General features: G+C 37.4%; 1 protein-coding gene across 1 annotated transcript; it reads right to left on the bottom strand.

Annotated features, from left to right (window-relative positions):
• Nucleotides 1-1,579: 1,579 nt before the first annotated feature.
• On the bottom strand, nucleotides 1,580-21,855 carry LOC146000601 (m7GpppN-mRNA hydrolase NUDT17-like). Its single transcript, XM_083138416.1, has 4 exons — nucleotides 21,483-21,855; nucleotides 18,718-18,913; nucleotides 14,471-14,688; nucleotides 1,580-3,723 (listed from the first exon to the last, which is right to left on the bottom strand). The coding sequence occupies exons 1-4, from the start codon at nucleotides 21,837-21,839 to the stop codon at nucleotides 3,460-3,462; spliced, it is 1,035 nt and encodes a 344-aa protein (XP_082994542.1). The 5' UTR covers nucleotides 21,840-21,855; the 3' UTR covers nucleotides 1,580-3,459.
• Between the last annotated feature and the right edge of the window lie 758 nt (nucleotides 21,856-22,613).

Genomic DNA, 22,613 nt, shown 5'->3' with positions numbered 1-22,613 from the left:
CCGCCGACCCCACAGGTGGCGTCAATGTGGTTCCCCCTTGGCCTGGCAACGATTGGTCATCATTATTTCCACGATGCGCGCTGCAGTGGCCTTGTACCGAGGGTGTTAAGTGACTTTTTGAGCCACCCTGTATTTTCAGCCTTCATGCATGTTCAGATATATTTTATTTTTTTTCACCTTAGTTCCCTTAAAATGTGAAATCAACATGAGTCTGTCATGAGCAAAGAATGAAATCATGACAGACTCTTTTGTGTATCTATCCCAAAATGTCAAACAAACATAGAAAAGTACAATTAAATAGGTATGTATTCACATTGGTGTTTAGTACTTAAAAAGGCTGTGGTTACTAGGGACGTTCAATATATAAGTTTCCCTGTGCTATAAAATACTGTATAAAGCAATGCCATTAAAAAGAAGCACATGGTTGACAAGCGCCATCCTTCGTCTACAAGGAACAACAATCGATTTGTTATCAAACGTGAAGGCGCATGCGCTCAAGGGCGAAAAGTAAATGCTTGTTCGGAAAACGTGGGCTCGCATCATAAGGAGTTCAGAAGCATGGATGCTAAGGGCGTTCTGCTGATGGACATTTTGGAGAGGAAGAACAATTAATGCTGACCGTTATTGTCAAACATTGGATAAACTGAAAAACGCAATTTGACATAAGCGACCAGGTCTCCTGTCAGCTGGTGTCATTCTTCTTGACGATAACGCTCGCCCCCAGTCAGCAGTGCAAAGACAACACAAAATTGAAGAATTGGGGTGGGAACGGCTGCCCCACCCTCCATACAGCCCCTATTTAGCGCAGAGTGATTTCCATCTCTTCCGGTGTTAAAGTCTGAATTGCAAGGTTAACGTTTCAAAACAGATGAAGAAGTGAAGCGGAATGTGAGAATAGTGATCAATAGCCAGAGCCCTGATTTTCTTGCAAAGGGTATGGACAAATTGGTGCAACGGTGGGACAAATGCCTGAATCTCTATGGAGATTATGTGGAGAAGTGAGGAAGGATCCTCCTACACATGTATGTATAGTTTTCTAATGTATCTTAAAAATAAAAAAAATACAGCATACGGAAAGTTATATATTGAACAACCCACGTACAAAGACAATCTGCAAAGACCTGAATTTTAATCTTGATTTTTCAGTGAACTTGGAAAGAAGAGGGGGAAGGAGAAGATAAACATGTGGTTAATTTAGTTTGCTAATCATCTTAATTTTTTTAGTCTGCAAAATTTCTATAAGTATATCATGCAAAATTTTAATGAACATTCTCCACGTCTAACTTACCATGTGGCAACATCAGAAAATTACAGGCAAGTGACTTTGTAAAGCTGACACTTGCACAGAAGGTCCAAAGTATTTGATGTACTAATGGAAAACATCTTCACAATGCTCAGGCAATGGCGGCAATTTGGGGGAGGGGGGCAACACCAACTTTTTGCCACTTTTACTCCTGCACTATGCTAAACCTTATCTATCATGGTAAAGTAAACTGTCCTTGCCCCTCCCCTCCCAGTTTTGGAACCCAATCGCCGCTACAGTGCTCAGGGCATATTCATAATAAAATACAGGTTTTCAATTAACTATTATGTATTCAATAGTGACATTTCATCATTACATAATATAAAACAAATGTTGTATAATGTCATATACAAACAAGTATTTAGTACAAAAATAATAGTCATTTATTCACATGCATTACACTTACAACTAAACTTGGAGTGTTCAATTCTCACCGGATCTCCCCTTAATTCAAGCACCTGTTTAAAGCTATACATGTAACACAATCTCTTTTCAACACAGACTGATGGTGTAAGCAAACCAGGATCCACCAACACTCCCTCCATTGACCCAAATTCAATGTAATGCTTTCCGATATGCTTTTTGCCATACTGTTCAACATATAAATACATCCCTGTATCTTTTATGAGCTAGTTTGTATAAAAAACAAAAATAGTAATATTTATTTACGTATTGCACTTACCGATTGAATGCTCTGCACAGTAGGTTGGTAGGCTGTAAGGAAATCTCCAACTAGTTGACTACATTAAAATCGTCTCATGCAAGATATTAGCCGTGGAAGTGAAGACATTCTGTCAAAGTGGGAAAGATAGAATTCTATGATTTGGTGTTTTGTATTTATAGCATTTTCTGCACATAAAGGAAAAAGAAGTAGAAGAAATGGAACTATGTAACAAAAGAATTCAAATGAGCCTCCATACTTGCTTCTCAACTAAATCCAACTGGATCATGTCCTATATTCATTCCCAGAATTTACCGAATGTGTAGAGAAGTTGCAAGAAAGAACCTTCACTTCGTAACGAAGCAGAAGTTACTTATATCCTGTGTATCATCTTACAGGAACTTGTGCAGTAACTAGTGTCATATTAAGTACACATGTAAAGAAATAGTATTCTTGTAAGTAGAGGATATATTTTGATACTTAAATGTGGACAACGAGTTTTAGTAATGGAGAATGAAGTAACAATGAAGTATATATATACACACCCTGTCCCAGCTTCCTCTGGAGTAGGGCTGCGCATAGTGACAGAGAACGAGTGGGCATGTTCATTGGTGGAGCTGTCTCACATCACTATTTGTGCAGAGATAGCTGGGACAGGGCATTTTTTTTTCAAACTGCCATAAAGTTAACAACTGGTTATGTGAAAGTACCTAGCAGATATCATGTTTTTTTAGTCAACATAGCCCTTATAACCTTCCTGAATTGTAACGATACTATTCAATGACTTACAATCACTCTAAAAGTGAAATTAACAGTGCCATTGTACACCTGGCCTGCATGACTACTCCAATGACACTTTCCACAGTTTTCTAGACGTGAAACAGGCTCTGATATTCAAAATTATTCCCAAACGACACCTAAACCACACCCCAACATCTCGGTTCTCAGTTTCAATATCATACTACCTCTCAATGGAGATTAAAGTGGCACTACTTATTATAGCTCGTCTAGTCTTACGGTGGGCAGCCTACATGCTGGCAAGGGAAGTTGGGAGCAGGGAATATGCCGCAGACAACGGCGGTGGTGCAAAGAGTTAACACGTCGTGGGAGGATTAGCTGCGAAAGCTGCTGTTTTTCTCATCACTCTGGATTGGTTCCTTCCCCCCTCCGCACTACCCTTGCCAGCATGTACGCTGCCTGCCATAAAACTAGAAAAGAGCTTTAACAAGACCATTGCCTCTTTTTCAAGCTGTTTTGCACTTCATACATCCTTATCCACCCTAAGGACTGCTTAATCATATAACAGGCAGGGATATTAATTTTAAAAGCCTCCGATCATTTGGTAACAACCTACCCCTTGACAGCATGACACAACTTCAGATTATTCTCAACACGATACTTGAATCCCACAAATAAAATCTAGTAGCATTTTTCAGGACCAACCCACTACACATGACAGACCATATTCTAGTTTGCCCAAAAAAAGATGTCAACACTAAATCTTACTAGCTAGATTCTCCCTCGTGTCCACCAGTTCCGCCCACTTCTTTAAAGCTAATTGTGATCCTGAATATACAGAGTCTCTGCCCCATAGTGATCGGTGGTACATGGTGGTAATATCCAGTTCTTCCTCCACCAACTCGTCTTGCCCTTTCAGAGTGAACATCGTATGCTTGCCGAGATTTCCTCTGCCATACAGCAACTTCTTCACTATTTCTGCTGACAGCCACGTGCAGCTCTGTACCTCTGTTGGGTCCAGCTGCAAAAAAATGCAAGAAATATATTGTAATATCTTAATGCATTTTTGCAAATTATTTTCTGCAAGGTTAACCCTTAAACAACAGAGCGTGTTTGCCAGTGAATCCGCAAACTATGGACATGTTTTCAGCAGAAAATTTAAACTTCCGCTTTAAAATACAATTTTATATCTCTGGAACTAAGAATAGCAAATTATACCTCATTTTGTTCAGTACACATTGGGCTATAAGTCTGCAGTAGAAAAAAAACAAAAACAATTTTCCATAGTCAGAAGAAATAAAAACAATGTTTTTGATGAAATTTGAAATTCATCAGACCCCCACATAGGCAACGCTGGGACATGAAGGTACAAAACAGCACCTGCATATTGCCTGATATGTTTTCCATTACTGTAGAAAAAACTGCGCATTTATTACTTTCCCTTGGTATTATTATGTTTCCAAACACCAGAATTGAGAAAAGAGGGATGTCAAAATCATGAAAAATATGCACATAATTTTCAGAATGTAGCAAGAATGAAATTAATCTTTGATAATTGCATACCTCAAGACTCGTGCAGAACTCAAAATTTGTATCTTCGACCATTACCTGAGTTACAGCATGTCCTAAAAGTCACATACTATGAGAGGGATGACACATGTGTGTATGATTTGCACAATTCTCTTTCCCACCTTCTCAAAATTTTGCAGCTGGCCCCATGGCAGGGATCCCAGTTTCGAATCCTGGCCTGGGCATGGATGTTTGTGAGTGTCCACTTATTAATTCAGGGTGGCTACAAACAAGCAAAAATGAAATTCCCTGACTTTTCCAGGTTTTCCAGGACAAAATTTACATTTTTCCCTGACAATTACAAACTAAACTAAAGCGATGTTTTTGTAAATTGAAATAATAAACTCATACAGATCCAGGCATGGATTTGTTAAGCACCAATATTATCTTCAATGAAATTGACTTAATTCCTCTATTCTCTATGATTTGAATTCAAACTGCAAAATAGTGAATTTGGAAAATTATTACAATTCACAAGCTAGGGAAGGATTACGGAATTTTGTTGTACGCAATAAGTTTAAAATAAAATACTTGATTATTTTTAAAGTTACGACTAAATGAGATAAGAGTGAATGATTGAGAAATACAATTTGTAATTTATCAGTCTCCTTATCCATTCTCAGTATTATATGTTGATATTTCCACTGAAGTTTGGAAGCCTCTGCTTGCAAGAACCATGAGTGTGGACTCAATTTTCAATGCATAAAGCTACTTCCCTCTTCTCTGTAAAGCACACAACTTAACTCTTTCATATAAGTGAAATAATTGAATCGAACAAAATAAAGTGACATATTTCCTTACATTATCAATGGGATTTCTGCTTCAGTACAGTATATCCAAGTGAAGTACTGTGAAATTGACAACATGCAGTTATACCATTAATGCTGACGAAAAGGGTATGTAGATATTAGAAATTTCACGCAAGGAATTTATAGAATTGCATTGTATAGGTACCTGATTTAGCTAACCACACATTAAAACACTAATAATAAAAGCTTCTGAAAGTTCATATACGAGGGGAATCCTGAAAAAAGCTCCAATGGTGCCTATACGCAGCACTAGTGGTCGGAGAGGGACACACACACATGCAGGCAGGAAGAAGTGGCATTTAGATGTAAATGGTAATAGTCGTAATGCAGCCGTTTTAGGAGAGTTCTAGGTTAAAGATTGCAGCTCTCATACAGTCTCCCACAGACTGCGATGTAGCCTATATTGCACGCTCAGAATTTGGCACAGAGCCACCAGCAATTGTGTGAGGTGTGCAGACGTCGTGAACGATAGTATGGTCAGACGATGTTGCAGACAATTCACGGAAGGCCAATCGAATGTGCACAACCCCATACAGCACAACACAGGGCCTTTGCATCACTTCAGGTGAGAGATCTTGGACCACTCCCTGTACAGCCCTGCCCTTTAATGTACCGACTTTCATCTCCTGGTTTAACTGAAGAGGTTTCTGGCAGGGCAAGAATTTGACAGCTACACTGCGGTAGAGATAGTTCCAGTCTTTGTTTGTCAGACACATATACCATGGGCATACAAAATTTAGTGACATGCTACGACAAATGCCAGAAGAACGGTGCTGATTATGCCAAAAATTAAGTTAGGACTCACTGTTACTAATGCAATAAATTACTACTGATATTCTTGTTTTATTTATGCCTAATCGGTAGGGACCTTAATATTTTGTAGTTTTTTTCTAAATTGGTGTATTTTCTTATTTTTTAGTTTTTTCTATACGGTGTTATTTTTCCCAAATTCACATTTTCATTTTAGCGCATTTTCTGGCAAATATCTGAAATTATACCTGGACGGTGTTTTTAAACTACTGTTTCACATGGTCTACATATCTTCATGAGAGTTTGATATGTTGAAAGTTGTTTTGAGAAAGTTATTTTCCATACATCTTTTTTTTAATTTTAAGGTAAGGATTTTAGATAATGGAATTTCCCCCGTATATACTGAAGGGTGCATAATGACCATAAGTGTCGACGCAGCAAAAAAAATTTAATCAATCAATCTCACGTGACAGATACCGATATATTATAGCACCAAAAATTGGCATTATTTTTTTTTGACTTGTTAGTGTTATGTTTCCCAAAATTAGCGTTTTGTTTTAGAACATTTATCTGCCAAATATACCGAAACTTAATACTTCATTGTGCTTTTAAACTATTATTTTAAATTGTAGGTCACATGGTCTACGTATTTTCGTGACAGTTTGATATGTTGGAACTGGTTTTTGAGGAAGTAAAAATAAAGTGCTCCCCTGCACTTTTCCATGAAGGTGTATAGGGGTGTGGAGTTAGGGTCCCACACTTTCTTGATCACGGCTGAAGGTGGCTAGTGATGTGATCAGCACCACACTCCTGGCTACCTTTATCCCTCAAAGTTTTCTCACGGTACCAGTTTCATATTATGCTGGCGCCGGAGCAGTTTGATTATGTGGAAAACATCCCGGTTCTCCCCAGCAGGGGATCGACCATGGGTCTCTCGCATATTAATCAGATGCCCTAACGACTGAGCTCCATTATTACTTGCTTGACAAATGCTGATGGTACACACTTAGCTTGGTAATTCAAAACATAACTTCTGTGACAAATACGAAGATGTGGCTCCCTTGTGACGGTAGATATGCACTCGATCTCCTGTTAGAACCCTACCACTTTGCTCTGTGATGCAAATGGTTTTGATAGAAGTTGAAAAAATTGTGGGAAATACATGATTTAATGTGTCTATCAGAATTATTCCATGTACGTATAACTCTACAATTTACTCTTGAGTAAAATGTTGGAAAACTTGCACGTTCTATGTACATAAACATGGCCTAGAAAAGACAAGAATGTTTGATTTCATGGAATTTTTCATTTTTTAGGACATTTCTTTTTAAAAAAATCGTTAAAATGCCAACAATTCGCATTTTATGTCAAATTCGCATTATTTCGATATTTCAAAGGGGCGAAAAATGTGTCCAGACATCACTGCACATTCCTAAACATAACTTCGCTGCAATTACCATTTTTCACGGTTTTGGCGTTTGCGAAAAATCAATGTCCCTACTAATTGGAAATTACTTTCTGGCCACCCCTCATATAAATCAGTAGATGGAAAGTGAAAATTTAGCAGGGCTGGTAGAGAAAAGTCAATCCTTGAAGAAAGTGATTTGCTTTTATGACTGAATGAATCGAGTAAATATGATATTAAAATATTTACGTAATTATTATTAGTACTTTGTTTCATAATATTGGATATTAACCTTACCCTGTGAGAGATTAATGACCATCTCTCACGAGTTTAAACAGACAGGACAGAGAGTGGCGTTAATTTCAATGCAATACTAGTGTTACAGTAAATTTGAGGTTGGGAGCATGCTCTTGCCAATTTTTATAACTTTCACCAATGCAGTTTATGTTTCACTTTTTCGTGATAGTATTCAATATATATCCCGTTTGGTTAAATTCTTCTTGATATCTAAGAATAGTGCAATGTCATTGTAAACGTATGTTAACTTGTGCGAAACCAGTAATACGTCAGGATGATGAAAGAAGACCTACATAAGCACTGCTACATTAAATAAGGTGTAGTGAGCCAGAAGAGTAATAAAATTACAGCAGCATATTTGCAGTCCATGCAATTTCTGTCGCATGTTGTAGTGAGATACTTTGTCAGGTGGCGATATTCAACAAAAATCGTATGTATCAATGGTACCTATTTGTTTCCATGTTCCTTCAGTTTGCCCAATAAAATGCTTTACTACATGACAAGTCCCCTTACTACTCCCATATGGACATGAAAAAATGATAATTCCATGCATTTTGCACGTAATATTTAGAGGCTTAACCTTTACTCCCCCAATGATACCATATGTTATCATCAGAGCAAGGTCGTACTGGCCTGATATGGTATAATGGTACTGATTACGAAATGAATGTGCTTTTTGGACATTAATACTCTTATGTTTGGGTGGAAACTCTGACACAGGTCTGGAGCAAGCCTGGGAAATTCATATTGATGACCAACCTCCCCCCCCTCCGCAACATATCCATGCCACATTTCCGAACAGAGTTTCACATTTTGGCTCATTATTCAATCTGTATGGCACCCAGGAACATGAAATATGTTTCAATCTCTTTGGAAACGACTATTCTTTGAAGAGAATACTAAGGTTTGCGCCTTTTCACTAAAATAGCGGGAGAAGAGGGGGCAAACCTCAGATTTTTATGTTTTTTTCATTGAAATTCGGTGGTCGCGCCCTCAAACCCCCCTTCCTCCGTTCGGCGATCTGAATTGTACATGGTTGCATGCTCTGATGTTTTATCTGTAAAACAAAACTTATCAGAATTAGATTGCTCCCATAGTGCCCGAGTTATAACCATTTTCCTCCAAAAATGCAAATTACCTATTTTTCGTAAAAAAAAATAATAATCACATTTTGGCTTATTATTCAACTTGTATAGCAGTCAAGAACATGAAACATGTTTCATTCTCTTGAGAAATGCCCATTCTTTGAAAAGAATACTAAACTTCGTGCCTTCGTCCCAAATAGCGGGAGAAGAGGGGGCAAACTCCAGATTTTTATAGTTTTTAATTAAAATTCGGGGGTCGCACCCCCAAACCCCCCTTCCTCAGTTCGGCATTCTGAATTGTACACGGTTGCATGCTATGTTGTTTTAGCCGCAAAACAAAACTTATCTGAAGTAGAGTGCTCCCATAGTGCCCGAGTTATAACCATTTTCTGAGCAATATGCAAATTACCTATTTTTAGTAAAAAAAACAGTGTTTCACATTTTGGGTTATGGCACCCAAGAACATGAAACATGTTTCATTCTCTTTGGAAACGTCCATTCTTTGAAGAGAATACTAAGGTTTGCGCCTTATACCCAAAATAGCGGGAGAAGAGGGGGCAAACTTCAGATTTTTATGTTTCTTTCAATGAAATTCGGGGTCGGTCTCCCCCAAATTCCCTTCCTCGGTCAGGCGTTCTGAATTGTACATGGTTGTATGCTGTGATGTTCTATCTGAAAAACAAAACTTATCTGAAGTAGATTGCTCCTATAGTGCCCGAGTTATAACAATTTACCTCCAAAAATGCAAATTACATATCTTTCGTAAAAAAAAAATATCACATTTTGGCTTATTATTCAACTTGTATGGCACCTAAGAACATGAAACGCGTTACGTTCTCTTGAGAAATGTCCATTCTTTGAAAACAATAATAAAATTCGTGCCCTCTACCCAAAATAGCGGGGGAAGTAGGGGCAAAATCCATTTTTTTTCCATTGAAATTCGGGGGTCGTGCCCCCAGCCCCTCTTTATCGGTCCGGCGTTCTGAATTGTACACGGTTACATGCACTGATGTTTTATATGAAAAACAAAACTTATCTGAAGTGCCCGAGTTATAACAATTTTCCTCCAAAAATGCAAGTTACATATTTTTCATTAAAAAAAAAATCACATTTTGGCTTATTATTCTACTTGTATGGCACCCAAGAACATGAAACATGTTTCATTCTCTTGAGAAATGTCCATTCTTTGAGAAGAATACTAAAGTTTGCGCCTTCTTCCCAAAATAGAGGGAGATTTTTGTTTTTTCTATTGAAATTCGGGGGTCGCGCCCCCCAAACCCCCTTCCTCGGTTCGGCATTCTGAATTGTACACGGTTGCATGCTATGATGTTTTAGCTGCAAAACAAAACTTATCCGAAGTAGATTGCTCCCATAGTACCCGAGTTATAACAATTTTCCTCCAAAAATGCAAATTACACATTTTTCATTAAAAAAAATCACATTTTGGCTTATTATTCTACTTGTATGGCACCCAAGAACATGAAACATGTTTCATTCTCTTGAGAAATGTCCATTCTTTGAAAAGAATACTAAAGTTTGCGCCTTCTCCCCAAAATAGTGGGAGAAGAGTGGGGCAAACTTCAGATTTTTGTTTTTCCTATTGAAATTCGGGGGTCGAGCCCCCCAAACCCCCTTCCTCGTTCCGGCGTTCTGAATTGTACATGTTTGCATGCGCTTATGTCTTAGCTACAAAACAAAACTTATCCGAAGTAGATTGCTCCCATAGTGCCCAAGTTATAACAATTTTCTGTTCCCGTGCAGAGTTCCATAACGATATCTTTAAATAAAAAAAAATTAAAAAAGTCAATGAAGACAAAATTCCCTGACTTTTTTTGACACCTCAAATTCCCTGACTTTTCCCGGTTTTCCAGGTCTGTCGCCACCCTGTAATTTCATCACATCATCATTCATTCCCATCTTTGCAAATTAGCAAAAAGTGGCACAAAAAGCGAAGTAAAATAAAGCAAATCAATCAATCAAAATGTTGCACTTTACTTGATTTTTCACAATTTATAAATATTATAGAACCATGGTTATTCGCTACATTGACTTTTTTCATTAACAATTAGTCCACATTCTACAGTACTGCATGGCTTCCATGTAGCTAAGTGGTTAGCAATCTTGCCTTTGGTGCGAAGAGGCCCAGGTTTGAGCCCCCAGAATTTTGGTGCTGACCCAGCACTGTGAGGACAATTGGAAAGCTACTTGAGAAGAAGAAGTAGCAGACGCCAGTCTCAAAAGCCAGGAAATAGCAGCAGTGGGACCCCATGCGTTGACAGTGTGTTCACCCAATGAAAAATGTTGCTTGGCAGCTCCTGGTTCTAATGGCTAGTCCCTTGTCTTTGGTGTAAATTCTCATCCTTGTTCGCTCTCTCTTTGCGTAAATACCTGCAAGTTAGATTGTGCCACAATGGTAAATGGTTCAGAATATCATCCTGTGATCAGGGTATTCCAGCTTCTATTCCCGGCAGATGTAAATTTCAGTGGAGACATTCACTGGTTGACACCAATGATCATCTTGGTCACAAATCAACATTTACTAGCCTTAAGGATCAGATATAAGAAGCCATGTGGAATATTCCCTTTGACATGTTGTATCTTGTTACGCAAAATTTCACATTTTGCTTGGAAGAGTGTAATGGCAGTCCCTCACTCAGCATTATTAGGGGCACATATTTATGATGAATAAAAGATGATTTTAATACAAAATCAGGGCACATTTTGAGATCGAAAGCGGTATATAAAAATGACATTTCAATGCTAAAATGGTGAATATAAACCTAAGTATGATTTAAAACTATACCTATTACACAAAATATACATTCCTTTTCTAACAGCACACTTATGTAGTTATGAGAGTAAGTTTATTGCTGCGTAAACGGCTACATTTCTGACATTTTTACAGCAGACTTAAATCAGTTTTGCTTTATTTCGTATAAATCACAGGATAGTTCAGACTTTAGAAAGTGGCATCAGGAAATAAGACTTACATTTCGTGCTTGTTTATTTTGTGTCTTGCAGTTCATTTTGTGACAAAACATGGAAGGAAACATACCTCACACTTTTCAAAAACATGAAAAATGAACATTACAGTGTGCTATTTCAGGTTTCTGTCAAAAACGAAATGTGTGTGTCTCTACGCATTATATGTAAGAAGTGTGATTTCAGGTCCATGATATGAAAATGGCTGGTTTGTGCCTCTGTACTGTCGATATCTTTTTCTTATATTGTGTCATGGTGGTTCATTGATATCGTGCTGTGTATTTTGCCCCTACCTGTAGAGAAGATTACTGCAAAATGACCACCTGGTGTAAAACACCATAAATGACCAACCATGGACTGTTGTACGAGTTACTAGATTTTTAACATTTTGTCGGTCCACACAAAAATGGAAAAGGATCAAGGAGAATATACAGTAACACATTTTAATGAATAATTGACAACTCTTCTTACAAGAATAATTTTTTAAAAAATAACAACATCCAATTTTTCTTTGCCTGATAGTTTGTTTACCTTTGTATTCCACTGTGAAATTGGGCACAGATAGATTGCTGAATAGAAGGAACAATTTTGTGGAAGTTTTGTTTGAAAAACAAACAGTAAAACCATGCATTTTTTGTTTTTTAAGGTGGTTATATAAAAAAATGAAAATGTTGACTCAAATTTAATTCCACTTCAATTGTGGAAATACACAAGTTTTTTAAATTTTGCTTATGCTCAGATAGGCTAACCGAGAGTGGGCCTACAGTTTAAAGTAGGATCCAAGGTTTTGTGCAGTGTTCCTCCAACACGAATCAAACCTGGAATCCTTTGATTACAAGACAACAGAACTAGCTCCAAGGGTATTGAAAAGTCCCTTCTGAAATCCATATGCAACTCTCACAATGCATTATAAGGATGCCTACAAAAAAAAAAGCAAAATTCTTGTATTTTTAATGATCTACGTATTTCCTTTTGTTTTTCTTAACCTTTACGTATTTGACTCCTACTTAGGTAAATTTGGAAATTAGTAATTTAGAAAATAAATATTTTTGTAATTAAAACCCTCCACCAGAAGGCCAGTTAAGATGAAAACTGAAGCTGTATTCAGCAAGAGAATTAGACCTGCTTTATCTATTAATGCATCCAGACTGCATTTGGCAGTTAGTGAAGCTCTGGCATCTGTACTCACAGCCAGTATAATCTTACATCGGGTTTGTGTAGTCATCCCTATATATTTGTGATTGTCCCTTCGTCCATCATATTTTACCACTATTCATCCTCCCTTTTGCAATTAGCAAAAAAAAAGGCAGAAAAGCAGGGTTGGCATATTTAAAACAACTTGTTTTAAAAGTTTAAAACGAAGTGTCTTAAACATTTATTTTCAGACTTGTTTTAAACACATTTTGATACTTGATGTTTGATGGTTTGTGGGTATTTGCGTGTTTTGTAACTTTGGATTTTCATTCAATGCCTGTCATTCTGTTTATTGTGCATAGAAATCTGTTCAGTGGCCGAAAATGTATATTGAATTAACAAAGAAACATATCGTGATGAATACCCGTGGGTCACGTTTAAAACACCTGGCTATGTTGTTTTTTTTACAGGTGTTTAAAATATTTTAAAAATTGAATACTGCATGGATGAAACAGTTTTAGTTCCTCACTTAACACACTGCAAAATGTGCACATTGTTGTTAATACCAATATTTAATTGCATTCACAATAAAATATATATAAAAAAAACAGTAGCTACCACGTGGACTGAATGGCCCCTGGCAACTGTGGATTACTTGAAGCTTCTCGAACAGCCTACAAGCAAGATTTAAGACTAACATAAATGTGTGTTTTAAGAAGTTAATCAAGCGTTATTTTATAACAACAACCCCATCCATCCTTGAATGATTAACAGATTCCTTATTATTCCTCTTAGAAAATAAGTCTTCTTGGCATTATGTTTTAAACGTTTTATTTGTTTAAAACATGATTTGTTTGGTTCTTGTTTCAAACACTGTGCAAAACAAAAAGTTTGTTTTGTTTCTTTTTAAAAAAAGCACAAATTTTGCCAACCCTGCAGAAATGTGAGGTAAAATAAACTAAATCATCAATCAGTCATTGTGATAGCAAAAATTCCGGTCATCGGCAGATGCGGCGATGACCAAGGAAAATAAAAAATTAATATTTTTTTAAAATTTATTAGAGAAGGACCGAATTTTTCTGCTCTCAAGAGAATTCATACTTTTAAAGATCAACTGAAGCAGATGTGCGGTTTGGCCACATTATCCACTGAAAAATACCTCTCTTGGAGTAATAAATGAAACAAAGAAATGTACGAGTTGTAGATTTCACAAATTCGCCACGAAAGCAGGAAGGCTAAAGTTTCTGTTCAAGTAAGATTTTAACTTAATGAGGCCTATTTTACTTCGTAATTCATTCATGGCAATTTCTTATATTTAATTACAGAAGGAATGTAAATGAATAAGATTTCATAATTCTCATCGTATGGGACAGCTTATTTTATTATTCCTTTGTCGTTTACATGTCTATTGTATGGCAGTGAGCTCCTTTCCGGTTGAAATATCGATCGGCAAATCTTGCGATGACTATGTAAAAATGTCATACCTCGCCACTGTTCCTGATCACAGGTATTATTTCTTGACTCTTTGTTGACTTCTTGACCTACTTGTTGATTTCTTGACTGGTAGACGTATAAAGATCATATAATCACCAAATACATTGGATTAAGGAAGTTAAATAAGAAATTTATGATTTGCAACCACTAATACGGTGTATGAATAACAACCAAAATCAATTTCGAAGAACAAATGGTTGTAGCTCTCTAGAATTAAAAGGTCGCTCAAACTACAGAACTTACTTTCATAAACTGCTGCACTTCCTTCCACGCCTTTTGAACAAGAACGTGCAAGTAGACCACTACATGATGCCTCTTGGGATTTCCCAGTCCGAGAAGTACTGGGTACACAGACTCCCAAAGACAGAGTACCCGCATTGTCATCTCAGTTGGATGGAACTCCAATCCAGTCTCTTCCTTCAGCTCGCGGAATCCAGCCTCAACCATCGTTTCATCCCAATCTGCAATCAAAGGAAAATCTCTCATGTTGGTTACAGCTGATGTGTGGTTACACACACACACACACACACACATATATACTATTCTGTCAAAAAAGTACCGGGAATTTGTAATTTAATGATTTTATTTAAAAAAAAATCCATAAGGTGGTAGCACTGTACTTAATTACTATGCCAAACATGAGCGCGATCTGTCAACCAGTTTGTTTACAGCAGCTGGTTGAATCAGTCCACTTCAGTAGTGCATCACGATTTTTACAATGAACGAAATTATTGAACAAAGAGTTTGCCTTAAACTTTGTGTTGCGAACGGAATTTTGTGTGCTGACTTGCTAAAAATGTTAGAAAAGACTTATGGTGAATCAGTTTTATCAAAAACACGGGCTTACGAGTGGTACAAAGTGTTCAAGGAGGGCCGAGAGATCATCGAAGACATGCCTCGTTCTGGACGACCTTCGACCTCTTCAACCGATGAAAACATCGAAAAAATGCTGGAAATTGTGCTCGATAATCGCCATTCCAGCTTAAGAGATATAGCTAGTGACCTTAACATCTCTCACATGTCTATTCGTAAGATTTTGGTGGATATTTTGGGCATGAGATGCGGTGCCGCACGACTTGTTCCAAAAGAGCTGAATTTTCTTCAAAAACAGTACCTTGACCAGGACTCTTTAGACATGTTGGATCGTGCCAATTCTGATCCCACATTCATGGAACGCATCATAACTGGTGAAGAGACATGGGTCTATGAGTTTAACATGCAAACAAGTCAACAGTCATCAGAATGGAGGACAAAATATGAGCTGAAACCGAAAAAACCACGTCAAAGTCGCTGAAAAGTCAAGGTGATACTCATTGTTTTCTTTGATATTCGTGGTTTGGTGCATCATGAATTCGTTCCAGAGGGACAGACGGTCAATAAAGAATACTATTTGGCCGTATTGAAGCGTTTGCGTGAGAAAATCCATCAGAAACGACCAAATTTGTGGAAGAACAATTCGTGGATTTTACACGACGATAATGCGCCATCGCATAGAGCGACAGTTGTGAACGATTTTAAAGCCAAAAACACAATAAATACCATCGATCAACCACCATATTCACCAGATCAAGCCCCATGTGACTTCTTTATCTTCCCGAAACTAAAATTGCCGCTCCGGGGTGCCCGTTTTGACTCGATTGAAGCCATAAAGCAAAATTCGTGGAAGGAGATGAAGGCCATACCGGAAAGTGCCTATAAAAAGTGTTTCGAAGACTGGAAAAAATGGTGGCATATGTGTGTTGCATCAAATGGGGCCTACTTTGAAGGCGACAAAATAAATATTGATGAATAAATGAAAATTGTGCATTTTATTTAACAATTCCCGGCAATTTTTTGACAGAATGTATATGCAAGGCACCCCCTGAGATTTCTGGGAAGCGTTAATGTAATTCTAATGGTGAAATTGTAGGGATATTTTAAAACAAAAAATGTTGTTTTCTGTGACTTACAGGTCGTTAGTTACAGCGACTATTATTATTATTATTATTATTATTATTTGAAGTAGGGTTACATTTAAGCATTTAGTCTATTTTACACTGATTATCTAACTATAACAAACAGTTACTTGTCAGAATACAGTTATGAAAATTGTATATAGATACAGAATATGAAAATCACAAATGAATATAATTTTAAAAAACAGTAGTAGTAATAATAACAAAAAATAAAAGCAGTAATAATAGCAATAATAATATATTTTTTTAAAGTTTCTATGATGCTGACTCTCCCTGAGAAAAATTCCTGCAGGCACCCTTGCATATATGTAATAATGATGGGCCAACAGTGCTCGAACTGAAATGTTGGGAAGCCAGGGAATTTCACCCCCTTCAGAATTTCTTTCATCCCCATCTCTACATTTATATTCTCATTCCCAACCAGGGAAAGAAAATTTCCCCCTTCTGAATGTGTATTCCATTATTATTTTGGATGGCATGACAGTCATTCACTGGTTGAGTCATAAATTCGAGCTTGCTGTTCACGATGTTCTGCAAAAAGATACAGTCATTGCACTTTAAATTTTTTATGGATGCATTTTATTTTATGTTTAGTCAAAACAGCAAAAATCAAAGAGATCTGTTTGAGAGTGGTCAAGCAGCGGCAACAACAAATAATGAAATTAACAGAATGTTTGACATTTGTTGGGTGGCATCAAATCAATCTGTGTCGGTCGTAATAAATAATTATCCACCCCTTGTATCTTTCTTTTCGAATCTTGAGATCAGTGGAGCTATCAGTTGAAAAGAAAGCTAAAGTGCAAAGGAATGTTAAGGAAGGTAGCAATTTCGGTATTTGTAGAAGAATTTTGTCTTTCACATGTTGTACAGTGAAACGTCGATTTTACGTTTTTCAGGGGACCAAGTTGAAGAAACTTTAAATACGGGAAAATGTAAAATCGAGAAAAAATTTACAGAATTTTGCTACGTTGGACCATCAGGATTGAATGTATAATGCAGAAAAATGAAAAATCCACGAACGTAAAATCGGGGTTCCACTGTATTAGATTTTCTCAAACAGTTTGCATTGCTTCTACAGAGAAGAAGTGCAGGTGTAATTACCGCATGGCAGGAACTGGCTGTGTCAATAAAATCACCAACTTCAATGAAAGAGCACCCTGGAGAAAGCGTCAAGATGTAGAATTTTCGTTTTCTCAAAACAAAGCATTTGTGTGTGTTCCACGGAAACATCTGAAGCCTATAAGAAAAAACCAACATATTTTTGGGAAGTATTTCCTTCAGGGACTTACTGATAAACAGTAATTCCAGATTTGAAAATCATGGAGTATTCGAAGGAACATCTGTTTCGAACCATGAGAAGCCAGAAAATGAAACAGAACGTATGTTGTATGGTGACAAAGAAATCACTTCGATGTGTGGTAGGGTTAAAATAAAAAGGGACTGCTCAGTTAAAAGAAGGCAGACAAGTACTGATGTTTTATTTCAGTGTTAATTTTGTTCAACGGAAATCTGCTAAAAAAAAACCTACACTTTACAGCAGTGACTTGCTCAGAAAATTCCACACTTAAGGGGTTAAGTCTGGATTGATTCCAGAATTGACTTTTTCAAATTCCCATGTTTTGTGTGTGGTGTTTAACGCATACAGCTCTAAAATGGAAAATATATGTGTACAAGTTTATTTGTTTGTAAATGCTGTTGCCTAGGTTGCTATTAGCACGGTAGCCGGGGAAGCCAATGGTTGTTTTTCCACAACGGCTTTCTGGTGTAAAAGGTAACAATAGGGCCTTCGCCCCTGTGGCTGGAGGCATATATACCGGGTTCTGACTTGTTAAGACAGACACAGAGCTGCATGGGTACATAGAGACAGATGGATACATAAAGAGTGAGCACCATATGTAGGGACCTCTGCATGATAAACTGCGGGGGCGAGTTAGCGCAATGATAAATAGTGGACTGCGTAGAGACTCTTGCATGATAAACTGAGAGCCTGGTAAAATGCATCCCTCTGTAATGGAGCAGTTGTTAATGGATTTGTAACGTAAAGATGTATATATGGAGAAAGGGAGGGATGTAAAATTAAAACTGTATATAAAAGAGAATGCCATGAGACATTTTTCTTCATAACGGCTTCAATAGATGCTTGAAATTTGTAACATTTAAAAGTTGTTCAAATTATTTGATTAATATTAGTGGGTGAGTATGCCACTCAAACTGTAAGCATCAATTTATCAGCTAGTTTAGCTTTAAAATATTAAACAAATTACATCAGAATATAAAAATACCTGTTATAGAATCACAAAACACAGTTTTTTCACTTAATATTGGTACAAAACCAATGGATACTTCAAATTTTGCATAACTTTCATGATAAATATACTCCATGGAAGTATCATGTAGCATTCTTGCAGATCCCACAAACGATCTAAGTGCCAGAAAAGTGTTGGCTTGTACCGGTAAACAAAATCCAACCAAGATTTTCCATTTCCTCTTCGACATTAACATTCTATTGTAGAAATAATGTAGACCTGTACTGACCTATATGTCCACCTGGGGGAACCCACACACCAGGAAAAGTTCGCATGTGACTCGCTCGTCGAGTAAGCAGTATTCTGTGATCAGACGACTCAACCACCACAGCCACTGCAACGTCTATGCCTCGATCATAAATTTCAGTTGGAAGACTTTTGGCCTCATCATCCGATAACTGGGCAAGGGGACACTCTGGAGAATGCTGTAAATACAACAAAAACATTCATTGTTAGCAGCCAGTGTCTTAATTATTTATTTTTGAAAAAAACAAATGCAATGTCTGAAATAATTGGCTAATGTAATTGTTAATAGGGGTGCAATCTGGAAAAGTAATACAAAATCAGGAAAATGTACTATTTTCTTCAAAAAAATTAATCATTTTTGTAGTAAGAAAAGACGGTAAATTTCTTGTATCGGACAAACGGCTGATATTTGCTAGTTCATTTAATTTGAATATTCGTACTTACGTATTCTGCATTGAGAAACATTGCTGAAAGTGGCATTTCACTTATTTCACGGAAAGAAGCTCTATTTGCGACATGTCGAGTAAGTTTTCTTCGTTTCTTTTTGCCTTCGGTAACACGCAAAATGGCGGTCACAGTTTCACTACAGTACTTGGCATGCGGTATTTCCACCCCACTGCACCCAAAAATACCTACATAGCCCGACAAACCATTGATGCATAGGCCCACGAAACATTCATACATAGCCCCACGAACCACTTCCGGTTAGGTTAGGTAGGGTCATGTATAGGTTACAATAGTTAAAATTAGTTCCAAAAAAAATATGCGTAGCCCCACTCACCATTCTCGCATAGCCCCACGAACCATTGACACATAGCCCCACAAACCATTTGCGGAAACGTACCTTCTTCAGTTACAAAAACACGTGCTTGGAAACACTGACCGGGATTACGTCATCACATACAGGCTACATCCACCTGGAAGTAAATGGATGCAATTCGTGCATCGGTCACACATTTATATCGAAAAATAGATGATTTACCGGCAAAATTCAATGAACGATGCGAGAAAACACTTCCCCGAACTTCCACAAGTATAAAGATACTGCATTCGGTAAGTAATTTCTCCTGTAAATTTGAAGAAATCAGTTTGTCCGATACGAGAAATTAACCGAAAAGCCAATGGGAACAATGAATTAATTCACTACAGCAGCTGTTACTCATGCAGTGAGAAACATCAACTCAAATGCTAATGGTTTGCTCATTAAATTGTTATTTACAAATTGTATAACATTGAGAGAAGTTGTACTTATAAATCTTTGGTAAAAGTTTACTATCCGTCGGACACCTATATCTTCTGAGTTTGGTCAATATTTGACATTCGTACTTACATATCTGCTTCGCGGAACATTCCGTGAATGGTTTTTGGGGCTATCCATTCCAGAAATGGTGTGAAATTTAAACAAAAAATTATTTTCGTTTGAAATTTTTGACTCAAATTTCCCATGGATTCCGGGCTCCGCCCCTGGGATAATTGACTTACTGCCCCCAACCGCTAACGTGGCCCTGCCTATGCTCCGCTCCAACTCCCCAGCTTTTTCTATAGACTCCCTGTCAAAAGGCATGTTAGAAATTGGCCGGAGTCACCTGGCCCCAACTTTTAAATTGGAAGAAATCCGTTTTCAGGATACGGAAAACTTATCTGAATTTCACACAAAACACCTTCCTGATGTTAGACAATACTACAGGAACTTATTACGGTAAGTAGTTTCTTCTGTAGAAATCTGTCCGACGGATAGTAAACAAGTACCTATAATACAGTTTGAGTTAATTTTAAATCCATTTTATGCACAGTAAGGTTAATCGGAGCTGGACCTTAAGTTTAAAGTGGGATCTGGGAACGACTTGAGATGACAGGACCCCTCTCCGATTTTCTTCATATTTGACATACTCACTAATTGAGGCCTAATCACGAATCTGAAGTTAAAATTTGTCGGAAACGTCTAGAAATTGCAAAATAAGCGAAAATAAGGCGTTAGTTTTCGGAATGGAAACTGTTGATTTTCGCGAATTTTTTTGTTTCACAACCAAATATATATATTCCTGATACTACCACAACAGCAAATTTTAACTATGTTTGTCTAACCTAACCACATGCCAAAGGTTCGTGGGGTAGCATCAATGGTTCGCAATTACTTCCAATTTCTAGATCCTGATACTACCACGCCACCAAATTTTAACTATGTTTGCTTAACCTAACAGAAACTAACCTAACCACGTGCCAATGGTTTGTGGCACTAGCGTCAATGGTTCGGGAGGCTAGCATCAATAGTTCGCAATTTCTAGACGTGACCAACAAATTTTAACTTCAGATTCGTGATTAGGCCTCAATTAGTGAGTATGTCAAATATGAAGAAAATCGGAGAGGGGTCCGGTCATCTCAAGTCATACCGGGATCTGAACTACTTGTGCCTCCACCGGGTATCGAACGCGGGGGCCCTTGATTACAGGACGATGCCGTTACCAATACGCCATCGGGGACGACCCTCCCAAGTGTAACTGCTGGATCCGCCACTACAAGTAGCACAAGTGGAGCAAAAAGTAGTATAGAATTTCAGGGAGCGAAGTTGGTTACCGAACCGCGTTTGTAATAAAATGATAGGTCTGTCGTAGGTTCGTTACTCACTAATACTGAAAACATAAGAAGAGGCAGGCGCTATCTCGAAAGCTAGTGTTATATTACGTTTATGTACAAACACTTGATAATGCATAACATCTAATTAGCATTATATGCTAGTATTTATCGTACTTGGATGAAAACAAATTCCTCTTCTATTTGATGCTGTAAAGCTTGAAGATTACTTCTTCTGTTGTCTTGAGTTGCTTCAGGATTTTTCTCCGATTCTTCACAAAGATAAGTCTGCACCAGAATTTTCTGCAGATTCCCTGAGCTGTCAACGCTATTTGCATGATCATGTAGTTTGTCTTGCGACCCATACAAAATTAAAACGTTGTTTTTAAGTTTAAATTTAACTTTGGCCCACAATTGATTGTCTCCAAAATACTGTACTAGGCAATCCACAAACTTCGCCGATATGTTGCTACCGTCATTTTGGCGTAATCCTACTATCACCTTGCGTAAAACACCACTACTAGCAGACGACATGTTGTAGGAAATAAACAATTCCACAGATTAAATATATACGATCACGTTGTATACGATACATTCCTTCCTATTCGTCATACACTAAATGGGATCCACGAGAATTACTACAGCCGAAATTGTACATGACTTTTTCATTATATTTGGTAGTGTGTAGTGGTACTTGATATTTTATAGTCTGTGATAATTCTTTTGTTTGGCAACCCTGTCTTTTCATTGAATCTGTCAATTAATTCGTGCTTTACGGGTCTCACTTATCGCACAACACTTGAGCAACCTTATGTACTGACATCAAGGGAGAAAGCTTTTTAATTTTAGGCTAAATGCCTAAACCAAGCGTCAAGCTAAGTTTGCAGCAGGTTTTATGTATCAATCCGCGCGAGAACTGAGCTCAGAATCTTCCGTGCCAGTCTTGCCTCAACCGCCGAGTTGTTTACATCGTAGCAGTATTGCCAACCGCACAACACATCAAAACCCGCATGCATGTCAAGCGGAATGTATTTTTGCTTCTTTTTGTCTCCTGAAACATAAAATTTTAGAAGTGCTTTCTGCGCATAGATTATTTAATAAATGTGTCATTACTTAATATAAATGCGAAATAACTTCTAAACATGAGAGTATGTGTGTATATTTCGAGATAAAAGTAAACAACGATAGATCCCTCTTGAATTAAATGACAAATTATTGTTTTTGGTTTAGAAAAAAATACATTTATGAAAAACTTGGTTGCTTCGTTCGCAATACATTCTTTACTGTAAGACACTCGCACTTCAAGTT

This window comes from Lepisma saccharinum, chromosome 1, assembly GCF_977018435.1.
Source record: "Lepisma saccharinum chromosome 1, izLepSacc3.1, whole genome shotgun sequence".
NCBI classification, from domain to species: domain Eukaryota; kingdom Metazoa; phylum Arthropoda; class Insecta; order Zygentoma; family Lepismatidae; genus Lepisma; species Lepisma saccharinum.
Note: the sequence above shows the minus strand (reverse complement) of the source record. Positions and strands in the feature narration are given on the sequence as shown.